We start from the raw sequence: 17323 nt of genomic DNA, 5'->3' as shown, positions 1-17323 counted from the left end.
TTCCTCTGTGCTGTCTTCATCAGGACCCCAAACTCCAAGTCCCTCCAGTGAGGCTGCCACCATGCAGGCCCTGTCTCTGGCCTGCGAGTCCCACATCCTCCTGCCTGGTGCAAAGAGCGAGCCCTGCTGCAGAAGTGTCCATCCTGCAACAAAGGCGCCGGCATCGGAGGGAACGGGAGGGACTTCCCGTTCGTTCAGCATCCAGAAAAGCGGCCAGGAGCCGCCTCTGAAGATCTCTGGAACAGAAAAGCCTCCCTTGACGTGCCCAGCGGCACTGCCCTGCCTGCCTGTGCCCAGCCTGCCTCCCAGCGCTTGGTGGAGCCGGCAGCGGGGAGGACGTGAGGATTTCTGGTCTGGCCCCGTGCCTGAGAGCCACAGTCTGCTCCTTGCTGCCGCTCCAGCCTCGTACACCCTGTAACGTGCCCAGGCAGGGCTTGGGGAAGGAGCCCTCCCCTGAGACGAGGCTACGGTTGTGCTGCTTCACAAACCAGTCCCGGGTTCCCAGGCTGGTTTTGGTGGCCACGGGACCAGTTAACCTTCCCAACTGGGGCCTGTCCAAGGTGCCTGGCCTGTGTCACAGGGTGTCAGGCCTGGCCGGACACATCCTGGGGCGGGTGCCCAGGGCTCGTATGTCTGTCCCGTGGTGGCCAAGGCACAGCGAGGCTGGGCAGCCCGAGCCCCTGCCGCACCCTGCGCGTTTGCGATCCCCCTCAGCTGCAGCGGGACGGGGATAACCCCTGAGCACGCCCGAAACCTCCAGGGAAGCCGTGGCTTTTGGTATTAATTACTGCACTGGAGCAATTGCTTCCCTTGGCACAGCAGCTGAGATGGCTTCTCCTTAGAGCCGCCGGGGCGAGGATGTGCGGGAGCCCGGTGCCTCTGGCCGTGCAGCGGCTCGGTGGGGCTGAGTGTGGTTCTGAGTTTGGGGAATCTCCATCAGCTCTGAACCGCAGCCGGTGTTCTGGATCTGGGGGTGCAAGAGGGGAGCAGCCGCTGGCTAAAACACAGCTAAGAGGAGGGGGAACCTTCTGAAAAGGTTTCAGTGGGGTATTGATCAGTTTGGGGGGTGATTTGGGCAGCATAGGCAAAGGGGGGGAAGCCTTGCATTTCTCTGCTCTGCTCTGGGGGTGTTATGTGGTCGCTGAGACCCCAGAGAAGACCATGGGGCTGGGCAAAGGACAGGCGGGCAGGTTATGTGGGTGCATGGCCCGGCCCCCTGCTCATCTCCGGGGGGCGGTCCCTGGCACCCAGCGAGGCTGTAGATATGGGGGTTCCCTATGGGGTGCAGCCCCCGGGGGCTGGGGGGGGGGTCTGTGAGCTGCCGGGGCGAGGGGACAATGAGGAGGAGGATGGACTGGGGAGCAGGAAAGCAGCACGGGGACCGAGGGAGGTCCACGAGTGGGGTCAGAGCCACCCGAGAGCCCCCTCGCTGGCCCGCATTCCCCACCCCCGGCGGCAGCAGGGCCACCCCGCAGCCGGGACCGAGAGGGTTACGGGGGGCGGAGACGCACCGGGGCTCACCGGTACCGGCACAGCGGCGGTGGGTGCCCGCCCCCGGCCCCGGGGAAGCCCTGCCCGCTCCCCCTTCATCCCTCCCCCGTACCGCTGCCATGCCCCCCCGGCCGGAGCCCCCCCCGCCGCCGCCGCCTCGGCCCCGGCCCCGCGGAGACGGAGGGGGCGGCGGGACGGGGCGGCCCCGGGCGTAGGGACCGGAGGATGCTGGAGGCGGCCGGGAGAAGCGAAGCGAAGCGAAGCTCATCGCATCTCTCCCGGCGGCGGGGCCGCACCTGCGCTCCCCCCGGGGCTGCGGCAGCCGGTGGGCTGCGGGGCTCGCCCCCCCCTTCCCACCCCGGGCCCTTCTCCCATCCATCCCCTTGGAAGGAAGCATCTAGGAAAGGAGCAAAACCAGAAGGAGCGGCGGGGATCGCCCCCCAAAACCGGCTGCCCTCGAAGGAGGGGCAGGGAGGCATCGCGACATCTTTCTGCTCCGCGTCGCTTCGGTTGCAACCTGGCAGTGCGCAAGGGCTGGGGAGAGAGCTGGCAGGGAGCTGGGGAGGCAGGCTCGCTCCGCTCCCGGCCTCCCCACGCCACGCCGGCGGTTATTTATAATTATCCCCCTTTCCCTCCTTTGGCCGCTCCTCGGCACGCAGCGGGATTGGGGGTTACGGCTGCAGGAGAGGGGGAAAGGCCTCGCTACGCCGTGGCCGGCAAGACGATGGTGCGGGTGATGCCCCGCTGAGCATCGAGGTGCGGGGGAGCGCGGCATTTCTGCGGGGCCGGAGCAGGGGAAGGCGCCGCGATGCCCAGGAATAGGGCTTTTTCGGAGCCCGAGTGCTCAGCTGAGTACTCGGCCGACTACTCGGTGAGCCTGCCGTCGGACCCCGAGCACGGCGTGGGTCGGACCCACGAGGTGACGGTGCGCAGCTCGGGACCCTGCCTCTGCCTACCCCGCTTCATGCGCCTCACCTTCGCTCCCGAGTCCTTGGAAAACCTCTACCAGACCTACTTCCGCCGCCAACGCCACGAGACCCTCCTGGTACTGGTGGTCTTCGCCGCCCTTTTCGACTGCTACGTCCTCATCATGTGCGCCGTGGTCTACGCCGCCGACAAGCTGGCCCCGGTGCTGGCGGCGGCGGCCGGGCTGGCCACCCACATGCTGCTCTTCATCCTCTGCAAGTACAGGCTGCTCCCCGAGCGGGTGGCCCGCAGGTTCCTGCCCTACGTCCTCTGGGTCCTTATCTTGGCCCAGATCTTCTGCTACCTGGGTCTCAACTTCTCCCGCTCGCCCGAGGCCAGTGACACGGTGGGCTGGCAGGCCTTCTTCATCTTCTCCTTCTTCATCACGCTGCCGCTGCGCTTGGGGCCCATCGTGCTCATCACCACCGTCTCCTGCGGCGTTCACACGCTGGTGCTCGGTGTCACCGTCGCTCAGCAGCGGCAGGACGCCCTGGACGAGGGCGCGCTGCTGAGACAGGTACGGGGCCGGCGGGGGAACACGGGGTCCCCGGGGTGGTGGGAGGTGATGGACGAATCATCCCCATTTGGTGTTTCCATGAGTTACCGTGGGGTCCATCCCCATCCCTGCGCCCGACCCCAAAGCCAGGTTTAATTCAGACCCTGCGAGCTGACTGCGATGTTTACCGGGAGCAGGGAGGGGTCCCCAAAACAGATCCTGATATCAACCTACATGGGGAGTGGGGTGCCTGGGAGGGCAGGAGCACCCGCCTGTGCTGGGACACCTGGCCCTGCAAGGACAAGTCCATTCCTGGGAGACACCCTGGGTGTGTGGACATGCAGGCTGCGGTGGGGCTCCTGGGGAAACTGAGGCACGGTGGACTGCGGGCTCCCCCATCCGCCCTGCCAGCTTGCTTGGGCCAATTTCCCTTTGAATTGCAAAAATGGCTAAAAGTGGCCAAAAATGGCCATTTTTAGCAGAACCATGTCAGGAGCCCAGCTCCCGGGCTCGCAAACAGCTACTGGAGCTTTCCCAGGAGGAAGGAGCCAGGGAGCAACTTGGGTGATGCTCATCACCCAGCCCCATGCCTGGGGCAGAGCCTGGGGATGCTTTGGGGTGTTTTTCTGCTAGAAAACAGCGTCCCCGAACCCGAATGTGGCCCCAAGGATGGGCCACCCATTTACGCACGCAGCAAAGGAGGGGACATGGGGATCAGGCACGGGGAGAGCGGTCCCTGGCCCATTGGGTTCTTAATATTTCCTGGGAAATACCCACCTGGAGCAGCTAGAGACTGTTTTTGTTCCTAAATCAGTGGATTTCACTGCTTGGCCAAATCCTTTTCCTCCCACCAATGTCCCTACCGGCTGGCCACGCACCCATCGATCTGAGCAGGATTTTCGTGGCTGGGCTGGCGGGGGGGGGCGCGGGGGAAAAAGCCAGGGCTGAAAACTTGTGTGCTAGTGGCTGCTGACGGCAGCAGGGAAAATCCCACTGGAAGCATCCGCTCTTCCCCGTAATGGTGTGTGCTCCGTGGGAGGATGCTACGGGAATTCGGGATGCTCTGGGTCAGGTCCTGGGAGACCTTCAGCTGCTCCCAACCTAAACAGGAAGAGAGAGAGGGGTTATTTATTTGCTTTTTTGGGAGATTTGGGGAGTGTTGAGCCCATGGTCACACCAGGAGTTTGGAAAATGGAGCCTGTTCTCCAAAACCCCCAAAGATACTGATTTTTCCCTGCCCCGGAGGGTACGGTTTGGGGCTGGTCCCCTGGCATGGGTATCTCGTGGCATCACACAGGATTTTGTGAAGAAAAGCACTTTTTGGGCATGGTTTTTGGAGCATGCCAGGCTGGGTACTGGGGCTGCAGCATGGGTGCCCCCCAAGTGATGCCCAGCCGGACGCACCATGAACCGGGAGAAATCCCAGTACAGCAGCAGCTTTCCCAGGTTTCACTCCTTATCTGGGATGCAAACGCTGCACGTGGCCGATCCAAAGCTAAGGAAACCTCTTGCTGCCACCAGCCCCGGGATGCAGGAGGTGAGGGGCCATGTGGGCATCCCCCCGGGCCAGCAGCAGGCATGCGCCGCTGCCGCCACGTTAATCATTGCCGTGGCACGGAGAGTCCGGGGCCGGTAAAACCTTGGCAACGCAGCATGCCTCAGCCTCTGCCTGCTGCAAAAGGAGGAACATTATGTCCAGAAATAAACATCATATGCTTTATTATTATAGCCGGTGGTGCGGCTCCCGGAGGGCACTGCTATTAATAGGATGAACTGGAGGATGTCACTTCAGCGGGGCTGGCACAGCCCAGGAAGCTTCACAAGAGATGCCGGCAGCTTCTGCCCCGCTGCTGGCCGCCGAGGAGGAGCCCGACGGCTGCGTCGTGGCAGGGGGTCAGGGTTTGGTGGTGTTTGAGACCACATCTGCTGCGGTCGTGTGCAAACCAGCTGCGAAGCATCCTTGGGCTTGGCCAATGACCTGGTCCTGGTTTGGATGGTCCTGGCAGATCCCCCTCCGGGACCTTTGCTCCAGGACACGGATGGGGAAGGAGGGATAAGGCTCATCCACCTGCTGTGCATGCTCTTCCTGCACGTGTCTTGCTCTTGCTGCCTCCAAATTACCGAGTGCAAATAATAACTGGTGACCATGCTGGGAGCGGGGTCTCCTCCGTGTTGGGGCTTCCCTGCGGTGTTTGGGGTGCCAGGAGGTGTTTTGCAGCTCAGGCTGCGCTGGGGGAGGTTGTTGGGGACTGAGCACCCATTGCGCGGCTGCAGGATGGAGCCAGAAGATGCTCGGCATAGGACACATCTGTGCCATGCCCGTGGGTCCCCGGGGATTCCAGTGGCCCCGCTGTGCCGAGCTGTGCCGAGCTGCCCCATGCCCATCCAGCCCCGGTAGAGTGGCCGGTTGTCATGACAACCTGAGAGGCTGGTTAAAAATAGGAAGTGGCTGCTTGTTTTGGGGGTTTCTTCTCTGTGCCCACCTCCAGACAGCTTCTCACTCGCCATCTGCTGTGCCGCAGGTGCAGGGGCTTCCCGGGGATCCCCCAGCCGCAGCGGCTGGACCTGGGGCAGGATCCGGCCCTGGGGCATCAGCTGGGGATCCCAGGCACTCTCCCCTGCTCCTCATGCTCTTTCTCCCCCACAGAGAAAAGTTTCCTTGCTGCAAATCATTTTGTCAGCCCCGGGATGGTGCCCCGCCAGCACCCAAAGCCCCAGCGCCCTGTATCAGTTGCTGCACGTGGCCTGTTCCCTTCGTGCCTCAGTTTCCCCCCGGTGCGGAAGGGGTTGGCAGCTCCTCCCTGTCACCACGCGACGAGGCCGGGCCGCTCGGGGCTCGATGCTGTCAAGTGATGAAACCCTTGAGGACGGGGATGCCCAGGGACGGCTTTGGGGCCAGGGTCACATTGTGGCTTTCCTCCAGCCGAGCTGGGCTATGGGATGCGGGGACCCGGGACGGGACAAGGTCGCTAGCAGGGAGCTGGGGATCAGGAGGAGGATGCTGAGCGCGGCGGCACATCCCGCATTGGAGACCAGCCCAGGGACAGCTCTGCGCTCTTCCTGCTGCCTCCTCCACACTGGCTGTGACACAGCCCATGGCCCGCGGGGTGGGAGGACATCTCCATGTCCACATCGCTTCCTCAGCATAGCTGCTATCACAGCCTCCCCGTCGCTCTTCCCCTTTCTAGACTAAACAAACTGAATTCTTTCAACTCTCCCTCATCAGTCATATTTTCCACGAAGGGCTCTTTGCTCCCATCTGCAAACCTGCTCCGTCCCCTCCCAGATTGCGGGGATGGGGTCCAGCCCAGGGGGTGGGATGGGTCCAGCCCATGGGGACAGCAGCCAGCCCGGGGGATGGGGTCCAGCCCACGGAGCTGGAGTCCAGCCTGTGGGATGGGACGGGGTCCAGCCCAGGGATGGGGCAAGTCCAGCCTTCGGGACGAGGCCGCGAGCCTCCATGCCACGCTCCCTTGGAACCCCAAAGAAAACGGGGTGAGTTGTCACAGCCAGCAACACCCAGGGACATCCACCTCCAGCGCTGCGGGCTCACAACCACATTTTGGTTAAGAGGGATGTAGAGGGGCAGGAGTGTGAGTAAATACATGATTTTAGGGTTTGGCTGTGTTTTTATTAATTTTTTCAGCACAAAGGGGTGCAATTCCCGTGGGGGGAGGGGGTGGCAGCTGAGAGCTTCTCGCCTTCAGCAGCGCCTTCTCCTGGGGCTGCACCCAGCCCCTGCCAACCTGCTGCCTTTTTCCAAAACATCTCCGCAAGTTTTAATGAAGCAGAATCAGCCCACGGGGACCACGAGCTCTCCTGGGATGCTCAGGGCATGATCCCCGGCTGGACCCCTCCTGCAGAGCCACTGTGATCGTCCCCCTGGTTCCCAGTGAGTCCCCCCCAGCAGTTAACAGTGGTCGTGGCTGGTGGTTTATCCTCAGGGTGTCTTTTATGTTCTCCAGCATTTGAATATTTTTTTTCCAGTCTCATCTGTCAGTCTCTGCTGCCCAAACAGGGACTTGTGGTGTCACCGGCCCACGCATGGTCTTCCCCGCGGCTCCACTCACCCCCTTCTTCTTTTCTCTGCCCCAAAAGATCCTGTCCAACGTTGCCATCTACCTTTGCGCCATCACGGTGGGCACCATGTCCTACTACATGGCCGACCGCAAGCACCGCAAAGCCTTCCTCGAAGCGCGCCAGTCCCTCGAGGTCAAGCTCAACCTGGAGGAGCAGAGCCAGCAGCAGGTAGGAGCCGCGGCTGGGCAAGGGGGCAGCACGGGGACAGGGCAGGGGACCGAGATGGGGCACCGGTGTGGCTTTGGGCTGTGGGTAAGGCACCCACAGCCTGCACCGTGCCCAGCGCGGAGGGACCGTGGCAGTGGCGATGGGGACGGGAGGACCCAAAGCGGGAAATGTGTCTGCAGCTTTGCACCCTGCGCTCGATGTGGGGACTCTCTGTGCGACCGGCCTCTTCCAGGGCCTCCCAGATCCTGCCGTGGCCACCACCAAGCTGTCCCCAACCCTGAGCACAGCCACACAGCAGGTCCCCGTGCACAGCCACGTGGCAGGTCCCCGGGTGCAGCCATGTGGCAGGTCCCTGGGCACGGCCACGTGCCGGGTCCCACGGTATGGCCTTGGAGCACGTCCCCGTCCCCGGGCACGGCCACGTGCCGGGTCCCCATCGGGCCCCCGGCCACCTCGTGGGCTGGGAAGGGAGAGCTGCCCCCCGCACACGGCTGTGCCGGCACCGCGCCGTGGCGGCCCGCTCGGAGGGGACCGGGCGGCGTGGTGCCAGCCGGCGGTTTCAGAGCCCTGTTGTCTCCCGCCGCTGCCCGGTGATGAGCTGGGCTAATTTTAGCACCTTATCTGGGGCCTCTCTCCCCCCATCTCCCACCTCTTATCTGGGTGATCCGCTGCCAGCAATTTGCTCCCAATGGCAACAAGAGACACGTGGCGGGGCCGGGCCAGCGCCACCAGAGTCCTCTTTGCTGCAAAACCTGGGTGGGTGCTCTGATGTCTAATAAGGGGTTAGGGCCAGGGAGGGGTTTGGACGATAGGGCTGGGGGATGCTCCGAGTGAGAGCGCCTTCAAGGCTCATGGGTTCAGAGGGGTATAGGAAGGGACATGAGGATTATTATCGCATGAGCTCTTTTTCCTTAAGGAATTGAGCTAAAAATAGCATGGGATCTTGCAGGAAAGGCTGCTAGCGTGGGGCTGAGTGGCTCAGGGCAGGGGAGCCGCGGTGCGGGGAGCGGTGCCGGTGGCCGGATCCATCCCTCCTCCCTCCAGGCCAGCAGTGGTGGCTGAACCGGCAGCCCCATGGGCAGAGCTAAGGTTAAAGGGAGCCGAGAGGAGCCGGGGAGCTCCTGCACGCCTCCCCACCAGCAGCCCCTGGGGATGGGGATGGGAACGGAGACACGGTGCCGTTCCTCCAGCAACAGCCCCCGCCGCCGCTGCACATCGAACCGCCCCCATCCCAGAGGAAAACCCACTTCATTAACCAAGTTACTTACATTTAGTGCAAATCCCCATGCACAGCCGGGCAGGTCTATCCCTTCTCTGGCTCTGAGGCTGCAGAGCCAGCGGGGACAGCAATGGGTACGATGTCCCCAGGTGGCCTTGGGCATCCTGGGGGGACCTTGGTCGAGTCCTACGCACGGATGTGGGGTACCCACCACACTTTTAAATTGATAACTCCCCCCCTGGTGTGGTTTAACTCAGGTCCATACACACCCACCAGGCCCCGACCCACCCCTGCGGCAGGACACCCTGGGGCATCTCGCAGGGACCTTGGGGGACATCCTTGCGGACCCTGAGGTCACTCCCAGTGCTATGTCCCAGGTTTACTTGGGCCAATAAAATCTTGGCCAACCCAATGCATTTTAATCCTCCAGCTCCCAGTGAGGGGCTGGGTTCTGTATCACACCTGCAGAAGGGCTCTGGGCTGCACAAGCAGATTCTGCAGCTCAGCAGCCGGTGTCCGAATAAGTGTGTGGGACTGTCCCTCCTTCCCATGGCCCCAGGGACAGGGAGGCTGGTGGCTGTGGTGCCCCAAAACTGCTGCCCTCCCATCTTCCCCTGGCTGGGATTTATTCCCACTTGCAAAAATCTTGATGAGAACTTGTAAAATAGGAAGGAAAATGGTAAAATCAATTGCTGGCAGAGCATCACCACCTGCTCCTTCCTCACGTGTGGCTGAGAGATTGGGCTAAAGACCCGGCTGGGCCCTGTGGTCCTTCGGGGAGGGCCAGGTCCAGCAGCGAGGGCCCAGGAGCTTGGAAATGTCCCTTTGCTGCTCTTTGTCCCCGTGGAGAAGGGGGTGCTCAGAAGCCGTGCATTTGCACCGTGTGTTTGCATCATGGGTTTGCATTTAGCCTTTGCCTTTGCGCGGCACGGTTACACCATGTATTTGCACTTTGTGTCTGCGCCATGCGTTGCTGCTCTTGGCACGGGCTCGCCTTCGCGCCACGGTGATCTCCCTTCCCTGCCCCGGCCCCCAGGAGCGGCTGATGCTCTCCATCCTGCCCAAGCACGTGGCTGATGAGATGCTGAAGGACATGAAGAAGGACCCGAGTCAGAAGGAGATGCAGCAGTTCAACACCATGTACATGTACCGTCACGAGAACGTCAGGTAGGACTGTCTCTTCACCGTGTGGGGGGAAAAAAACTCCAGGTTTTTTTCCAGAAATGTGTATTTTGCAGCCCTGGCTAGAAAAGAGGGAGCGATTAGGGTGGTTCGCAGCTAAAGCGAAGGGTGACAGGGGACGGCCACCAGCCAGACCATGACCTGAGGGCCCTTTTTACTCCAGCCATGGTTTACAGTGCATCGTTTTCAGCCGTGTCCCCAAACAACCTTTCCTCCAGCGCAGGCGCCCTGGTGAAAGGGGGGAGTGGGGGAGGTGGGGCGCCGGGGTGGGGGCGGGGGGCGCCGGGGCTGAGCCGCACGCCGTTGCTCCCCGCAGCATCCTCTTCGCGGACATCGTGGGCTTCACCCAGCTCTCCTCGTCCTGCAGCGCCCAGGAGCTGGTGAAGCTCCTCAACGAGCTCTTCGCCCGCTTCGACAAGCTGGCAGCCGTGAGTGCCTCCCGAACCCCCGCCTGGCATGTAATGAGCGGGGCAGGTCTCAGCCACCGCCCCCCCCCCCCCCCACCCCCACCCCCCCGGCCCCAGCCAAAAGCTGGATCCCAGGATGGGGACGAGGAGGTTAAAGTATTATTGCTCCGGGATGCTGGAGACGCCCTGCGCTCCGTTGCAAAAATAGAGCTAGGAAGGGGAGTGCAGCCAGGCTCCCGGGCGATCCCTCCGGGGAGGCAGGGTGGGAATGGAAAATCCGATTGTTTGTGTCCCCGCTGGGCGCGGGAGGCCTCCGCGCGGGTCAAGGTCATCCTGGCAGAGGGATGGGGTGGTGAGGGGGTTGGGGGGATCCCAGCTGATGGGTGGGGGAGCTGACATCGTGTCCCCCTGTCCCCAGAAATACCACCAGCTGCGCATCAAGATCCTGGGCGACTGCTACTACTGCATCTGCGGGCTGCCCGAGTACCGGGAGGACCACGCCGTCTGCTCCATCATGATGGGGCTGGCCATGGTGGAGGCCATTTCGTAAGGGCTCTCTCCTTGCAGGGGTGGGCATTGACCCCCAGGGAGGGGTGCCAGGGTGGGATGGGGGTCCTGGTGGGCTGGGGTGCAGCCTGGGGGCTTTGGGATTCCCACCTCTGCAAAACGCATTAAAATATGGAGGGGTTATAATGATGGGGGGGGGGGGGGGCTGTGGGTGGAGTGGGGATGGGTTGGGAGGGGGGTCACCCTCATAATATTGTTACCTTCCCCCCTCCCCAGCTACGTGCGGGAGAAGACCAAGACGGCAGTGGACATGCGGGTGGGGGTGCACAGCGGGACGGTGCTGGGGGGCGTGCTGGGCCAGAAGCGCTGGCAGTACGATGTCTGGTCCACCGACGTCACCGTGGCCAACAAGATGGAGGCGGGCGGCATCCCCGGGTGAGCATCTCCACGGGGGGAGGAGGGGGGGCAGGGATGGGGTGCCCTGCACCCAAGGGTGACGCTGGCGCCCGGTGCTGGCAGGCGGGTGCACATCTCGCAGAGCACCATGGATTGCCTGAAGGGCGAGTTCGAGGTGGAGCCGGGTGAAGGTGGCTCACGTTGCGAGTACTTGAAGGAGAAGGGCATCGTCACCTACCTCGTCATGGTCCCCAAGCAGCCCCTCCGCAATGGCATCAATGGGGTGGTGAGTGGCGGCGGCACCACGGTGAGCCGGAGTTGGGGCGGGGGGGGGGGAGACACCCCCCCCCACTGGACCCACCACCTTCCACCTTGCAGAAGCTGTCGCTGACCTCATCCCATGGCGGCTCCCCGCCGCTGGTCAACACCAAGGAACGCAACGGCAGCCTCAGCCTGGCCTGCGCCAGCCCCGAGGAGCCCGAGGAGCCCGACGCCAGGGTGAGGGGCACCCTGGAGAGCGGAGAGGAGGATGGAGAGGTACAGCCTGTGCAAAGCAGCCCCTTTCCAGCAGCTCACCTGCATTTGGAAGGCTGCTGATAGCCACACCGGGGTGGCCGAACCCCCCCGGTGCCAGCATGGTCTCGCTGATGTGTTTTGGTTGTGCCGGCGCAGGCGGTGAACCCCTCCTTCCCCAACCCGCGGCGGCGGCTGCGGCTGCGGGACCTGGCCGAGCGGGTGATCGACGCCTCACAAAACGAGCAGGAGCTCAACAAGCTGCTCAACGAAGCCTTGCTGGAGCGCGAGTCCGTCCAGGCGTGAGTCACCCCCGGTCGGCGGCGCATCCCGGCATGGCTCGGCCGGTCCCTGGTGCTGCCAGGCGGTGACGGGCGGTGTTGTTGGCAGGCTGAAGGGGAAGAGCACCTTCCGGCTCTCCATGCGCTTCATCGACCCCGAGATGGAAACGCGCTACTCCGTAGAGAAGGAGAAGCAGAGCGGGGCTGCCTTCAGCTGCTCCTGCGTCGTCCTCTTCTTCACCGCCTTGGTGGAGGTCTTCATCGACCCCTGGTATGGTGGGAAGGTGGTGGGGACGGGTGGCCCCAAGACATGCTCAGCCCCACTGGGTTTCAAACCCATCCCCTTTTGGTCTTTTGGCAGGCTGGTGGCCAACTATGTGACCTTCGTGGTGGGGGAGATCTTGCTGCTCATCCTCACCCTCTGCTCCTTGGCTGCCATCTTCCCCCGGGTGAGACGGGACAGGCTCATGGCGATGGGATGCTGTGATGTCCCACCACTGTGTCCTGCCTGGGCGAACCCCTCCCCACCTTCCTCTCCCCACAGGTCTTCCCCAAAAAGCTCGTGGCCTTCTCCACCTGGATTGACAGGACCCGCTGGGCACGCAACACCTGGGCCATGGCTGCCATCATCATCGTCACCATGGCTGACATTGTGGACATGGTGAGCCACCAGTCTGGGCTGAGCCTACTCCAACCTCCATCCAGGCAGCCTATAATTGTGCACGGCCCCGTGCACGGCCGATCATTAAAGCAATTAGCAAAGCTGCACTGCGGATACAGGGGGTTTTAGGTCGGGTGCTGTTCTTCTGCTCTGCAAAGCACCCTGTCCTGGTGGGTGGCCATGCAGCCTGGGGGGAGATGCACCCCGTCCCCGCGTCACCCTCCTCACCCGGCCCTCGTGCCCCCAGCTCAGCTGCCGGCAGGACCACGGTGGGATGGGCAACGGGACGGTGGGACCACCACGGCCGGGCGGCTGCGGGGAGCAGCCCAAGTACTACAGCTACATCGCCCTGCTGGCCTTGGTGGCCACCATCATGCTGGTGCAGGTCAGCCACATGGTCAAGCTGACCCTCATGGTGCTGATCACCGCGGCCGCCGGCACCGTCAACATCTACGCCTGGGAGCACATCTTCGACCAGTACGACCGCCGCCGTGGCCAGCAAAGCAGGTAAGGGGTGGCGGGGGGGTGGGCATGGGTGGGGGGGGGTGGGGCACAGCTGTGCCCACAGCCCACCCACGCCTTGCCACCACTGCCGGCAGGTCTTCACTGGTCCCTTCCAAGTACTCCATGACAGCGATGATCTTCATCGTGATGCTCAGCTTCTACTACTTCTCGCGCCATGTAAGTGACTCACCTGCCCGACCCAGGAAGCTCCCATCCCTCTGTGTCTTCACCCTCAGCCCCTGCCATTGTTTTTTGCAAGCTCCAGGGCAGTAGGTTTGTCCCCCCCCCCGCCCCCGCTGTGGACAAGAGGAACCGGCCCCAGGCTGCGTCAGGGGAGGTTTAGGTTGGATGTGAGGGAAAATGCCTTCCCTGCCAGAGGGGTCAGGCCCTGGCACAGGCTGCCCAGAGAGGTGGGGGAGTCACCGTCCCTGGGGGGGTTCAAACACCGTGCAGCCGTGGCACTTGGGGCCATGGTTTGGGAGGCCTGGGGGTGCTGGATTGGTGGTTGGACTTGGTGATCCCAGAGGTCTTTTCCAAACTTAGTGATGCCATGATTCTATGGACAGCATCATCAGCTCTTCTCCAAGGAAGCCCTTTCTCTGCAGGACCACATCAGTGCAGAGAGCACCTCCATCTCACCTCCATGGTTAGGGGTTGGCAGCAACGTGGTGGCCCCAAGACCCATGCCTGTCCCATCAGGGTTCCATTTGCCCCTTGGAGCAGGTCTTGTGTCCCCAGTTAGGGCTTCACCTTGTCCCAGAGCCTCCCTCCAGGCTGTCCCCAAGCCCAGACCAGCCCCACAGGGGCCAGGATGTTCCCAGTGCTGGAGGGGACCCACTGGTGGGTGGGAGCTGGGGGTGCAGCCATCTCCTCCCACCCACAGGTGGAGAAGCTGGCCAGGACCCTCTTCCTCTGGAAGATTGATGTCCATGACCAGAAGGAGCGGGTCTACGAGATGCGGCGCTGGAACGAGGCCCTTGTCACCAACATGCTGCCCGAGCACGTGGCCCGGCACTTCCTGGGCTCCAAGAAGCGGGACGAGGTGAGGGGCACCCTGGGTGGGGGTAGTTCCCCCCATTTTTTGGCTGTGCAAGGTGAGGTTGCAGAGCACCCTCATTTTTTTTGACGTGCCAAGTGAAGATGGCTTCACAGGCGGGTTTTGGTTTGCCGGAGGTGCTGGTCACGCGTGGCCATGTCCCCAGCTCACAGCCACCATCCCATCCTGTCCCCAGGAGCTGTACAGCCAGTCCTATGACGAGATCGGCGTCATGTTTGCCTCCCTCCCCAACTTTGCTGACTTCTACACGGAGGAGAGCATCAACAACGGGGGCATTGAGTGCCTGCGGTTCCTCAACGAGATAATTTCTGACTTTGACGCGGTGAGTCGGGACGGAGCCAGCCATGGGGCTGGCATGGGGCTTGGCCAGACCTTCCCTTCCTGCCCCATCGGGGGGCAGAAGGACCTGCCATGGCCCTGGGGTGCCTGAGGGTCTTGTCTCCATGGCTCAGCTCCTGGATGAACCCCAATTCCGGTGCATCACCAAAATCAAAACCATCGGCAGCACCTACATGGCTGCTTCTGGAGTGACCCCCGATGCCAGTGCCAATGGCTACAGCGCCAAGGTGAGGGGGTCCCCGTGCCGGGGGAGGGGGGGGACGACAGTGGGCAAGGGGTGGGCAGGCCTGACCCGCGCTTCCCTTGCAGAAGGAGACCCTCTCAGACAAGGAGCGCTGGCAGCACTTGGCCGACCTGGCTGACTTTGCCTTAGCCATGAAGGTGACGCTGATGAACATCAACTACCAGTCCTTCAACAACTTCATGCTCCGCATAGGCAAGTCCGTGAGCGTGGGGCAGGGTCTGCCTCAGTGTCCCTCGTCCCTGTTCCCCGTGAGCGGTGGGATGCTGGGCAGCAGCTGTAGTTTAGCAGATGAAGGCAGCAGGGCTCAGGGGGGACCTCGTTGCCCCAGTGAATCCCCTGGGACACTCTCCTGCAGAGGAGGGCGTCCTGTCCGTGTCACCAGGCACCGAGCTGACGTCTACTCCCTGTCTTGCACAGGCATGAACAAGGGGGCCGTGCTGGCGGGTGTCATCGGTGCCCGCAAGCCGCACTACGACATCTGGGGCAACACGGTGAACGTGGCCAGCAGGATGGAGTCCACCGGCGTGATGGGGAACATACAGGTGAGGCGACGGAGGGGACACAAATCAGCAACCCATGGAGGGGCTGCAGCCCTCAAAACACCCCAGGCTTTGGGTGGGAGGGGGAAAGTGCTGGCATGAGCACATGGAAGGGTTGGGGCTGGCTGAGGGGGCTCCTCCGGGCTGGGAATGGGGCAAGGTGAGGCACCCCCAGACAATGGGGCAGATGGGTAGACCTGTTGCCCGAGTGGCATACGGGGGTCCCTGGTGCCCATGTCAAGGATCCCTCCTGCCTCCCACCACGTCTGCTTGTCCCCACAGGTGGTGGAGGAGACCCACCTCATCCTGAAGGAGTACGGCTTCCGCTTCGTGCGCCGGGGAGCCATCTATGTCAAGGGCAAAGGGGAGCTGCTCACCTTCTTCCTCAAGGGCCGGGAGAAGCAGGGCTCCTTCATCAACGGCTCCTCCGTCACCCTGCCCCATCAGGTGGTGGACAGCTCGTGAGGGTCCGGCGCCTGCCCGCCAGCACAGCCACCGCCTCCCGGCACGGCTCGGGGAAGGGCCCGGGCGCCCACCGCCAGGGACGTCCATCCCACCGCCATCCGGATCTGAAACCAAACTCAAGAAACCAAGCCCTTCGTACGACCCTTTCCGAGCCCCCGCCGGAGCTTTCTGGTGGGGGGGATGTTTGCTCCATCGCACTTGCGGCTGAGCAGGAGGGAGACGCGGGGCCGCCCCGGCAGGATCCTCCGGTCGTTCACGCTCGCAAGCGCACGCAAGCTCGCAGCCCCGGCGGGCCGCGGCCGGGGACACACGATGCCTTTCCCCGGGCGTCCCGGGCTTCGCCGGGCCGGCGGCCGCCCCATCAGCCACGCCGGGGAACAGCATGACATTAAAGCAGTATCACGGGCCCCAACCACCGCGCGCTCGGCACGAGGAGAGCCAAACTCAGGGCTGGATGGGAAGACACCACGTCTCTCCTGCGTGCCGGCAGCGGTAGCTGCAAACCAGGAGCATCCGGGGTTTGCTGTAAGTTCCTACCAAGTTCATCCTCGTCACGAAGCGCCGTAGTTAGGAGATCGGGGAGACGGAGAGCGCGGTGCCGCCTTTGACACGGGGAAGAAGAAAAAGGAACCGATATTGTGTATTTCAGATATATAAATATATATAATATGAGAGTACAGATCGACATTTATATTTTTAACTGGCCGTTCCCTCCCCGCGGCGGGGCTCGCGCACGCTGCCGTCGGCTGCTGTCACTTCGCTGTCGCTTGATGGAAGAGAGGACCAGGGACAAACCCGACGCTGCCAGGGCCCGGGGGGAGAAGGCAGGTGCCCACAGAGTGTAATTACGCCACTAGTTTCTTGAATAGAAGCAGTTGAATTTCAAAGCCTGATTCTGCGCCTGCTTTGTTCCAGCGTTTTGGGTACGGTGAGATGGGCTTGATTGCCTTTCCGAGGGGGTGTTGGTTTTGGAGGGGCCCCCAAAGGAGCACCTCCTGCCTGTGGCGTTCGCTCCCCGCTGGGGCTCAGCTGAGTACCTAACCCCTGGGAACGATGATACAAATGATACGGGAGTTTAATCCCTACGCCGTCAGGGAGAAAGAAATAAACCTCGTGCCCACGGCCTGTGCTGCTGTCCCTGCGCTCGCAGGCAGCACCCGCGGGGACCCGGAGCGATGCTGGGGAGGGGGACAGACCCGCACCCGCGGCGCCAGACGCAGCCTGCTGAGGGTGTTCGTCCCCCGGGATACGGGCTCCGAGGCGGAACGTGTCTTATGGCCTGGACCTGCCCCTCTCTGTCCCACACAAACAGGGTTATGCCCAAGACCTGGGTTAAGCCTGGCTTTGCCCCAGCTGCCTCAGTGACAACACTGGGGCGGTTTAGCCTAGAGGGTGAAGCGCCCAGTTCCCACACATTTCCCCCAAAAGCCTGGCCCAGACCTTCACCCCGCAGCAGGGTCAGGGCAGGGACTTACGCCTAAGTCTGCCCTCTGCAAGCTCACGGCTGCCCTCAGGCACAGGCGAGGCACCCAGCAGCACTTTTTCCACTTTCCATTTTTCACAGAGGAAACCACAACCACAGAATGAAAAGTGATGCGGGACAATGAAAAGGACTTCTGATGCTGCACAGCTGGCGTCAGGAGCGGCTCTTCAAAAGGCCAGGCCGCTCCGAACACGAGCGAGCGAACGCTCGCCCCGCGAGCGCCCCAGGGGCCGTCAGCTCTTCTAAAGCAGCTTCAGCCTTGCGAGCCTTCCTCCCTGAGAAGTCCTGAGTGCCAGGGGCAGGAATCGCTACCTGGAGCTACGCC

At 62.8% G+C, this 17323-nt stretch overlaps 1 protein-coding gene across 2 annotated transcripts; it reads left to right on the top strand.

The window, feature by feature from the left end:
- The first annotated feature begins 1568 nt into the window (after positions 1-1568).
- On the top strand, positions 1569-16401 carry ADCY3 (adenylate cyclase 3). Of its 2 annotated transcripts, none has more exons than XM_064448322.1 (20): positions 1569-2974; positions 7052-7201; positions 9457-9587; positions 9919-10030; positions 10428-10555; positions 10793-10951; positions 11036-11219; positions 11291-11449; positions 11585-11727; positions 11816-11977; positions 12068-12155; positions 12251-12367; positions 12615-12874; positions 12967-13048; positions 13755-13913; positions 14104-14250; positions 14381-14494; positions 14577-14703; positions 14929-15053; positions 15333-16401. In XM_064448322.1, exons 1-20 carry the CDS (start codon positions 2300-2302, stop codon positions 15513-15515), a joined length of 3405 nt encoding a protein of 1134 aa, XP_064304392.1. In that variant the 5' UTR covers positions 1569-2299; the 3' UTR covers positions 15516-16401. The 2 variants fall into 2 exon arrangements, with proteins under 2 accessions (XP_064304392.1, XP_064304393.1); XM_064448323.1 differs by having other exon boundaries at positions 1571-2974; positions 11036-11198.
- Positions 16402-17323: the final 922 nt, after the last annotated feature.

The sequence above is a fragment of the Phalacrocorax carbo genome, chromosome 3, assembly GCF_963921805.1.
Source record: "Phalacrocorax carbo chromosome 3, bPhaCar2.1, whole genome shotgun sequence".
Taxonomy (NCBI): domain Eukaryota; kingdom Metazoa; phylum Chordata; class Aves; order Suliformes; family Phalacrocoracidae; genus Phalacrocorax; species Phalacrocorax carbo.
The sequence above is the reverse complement of the archived record's forward strand: the minus strand, read 5'-3'. Positions and strand labels throughout refer to the sequence as shown.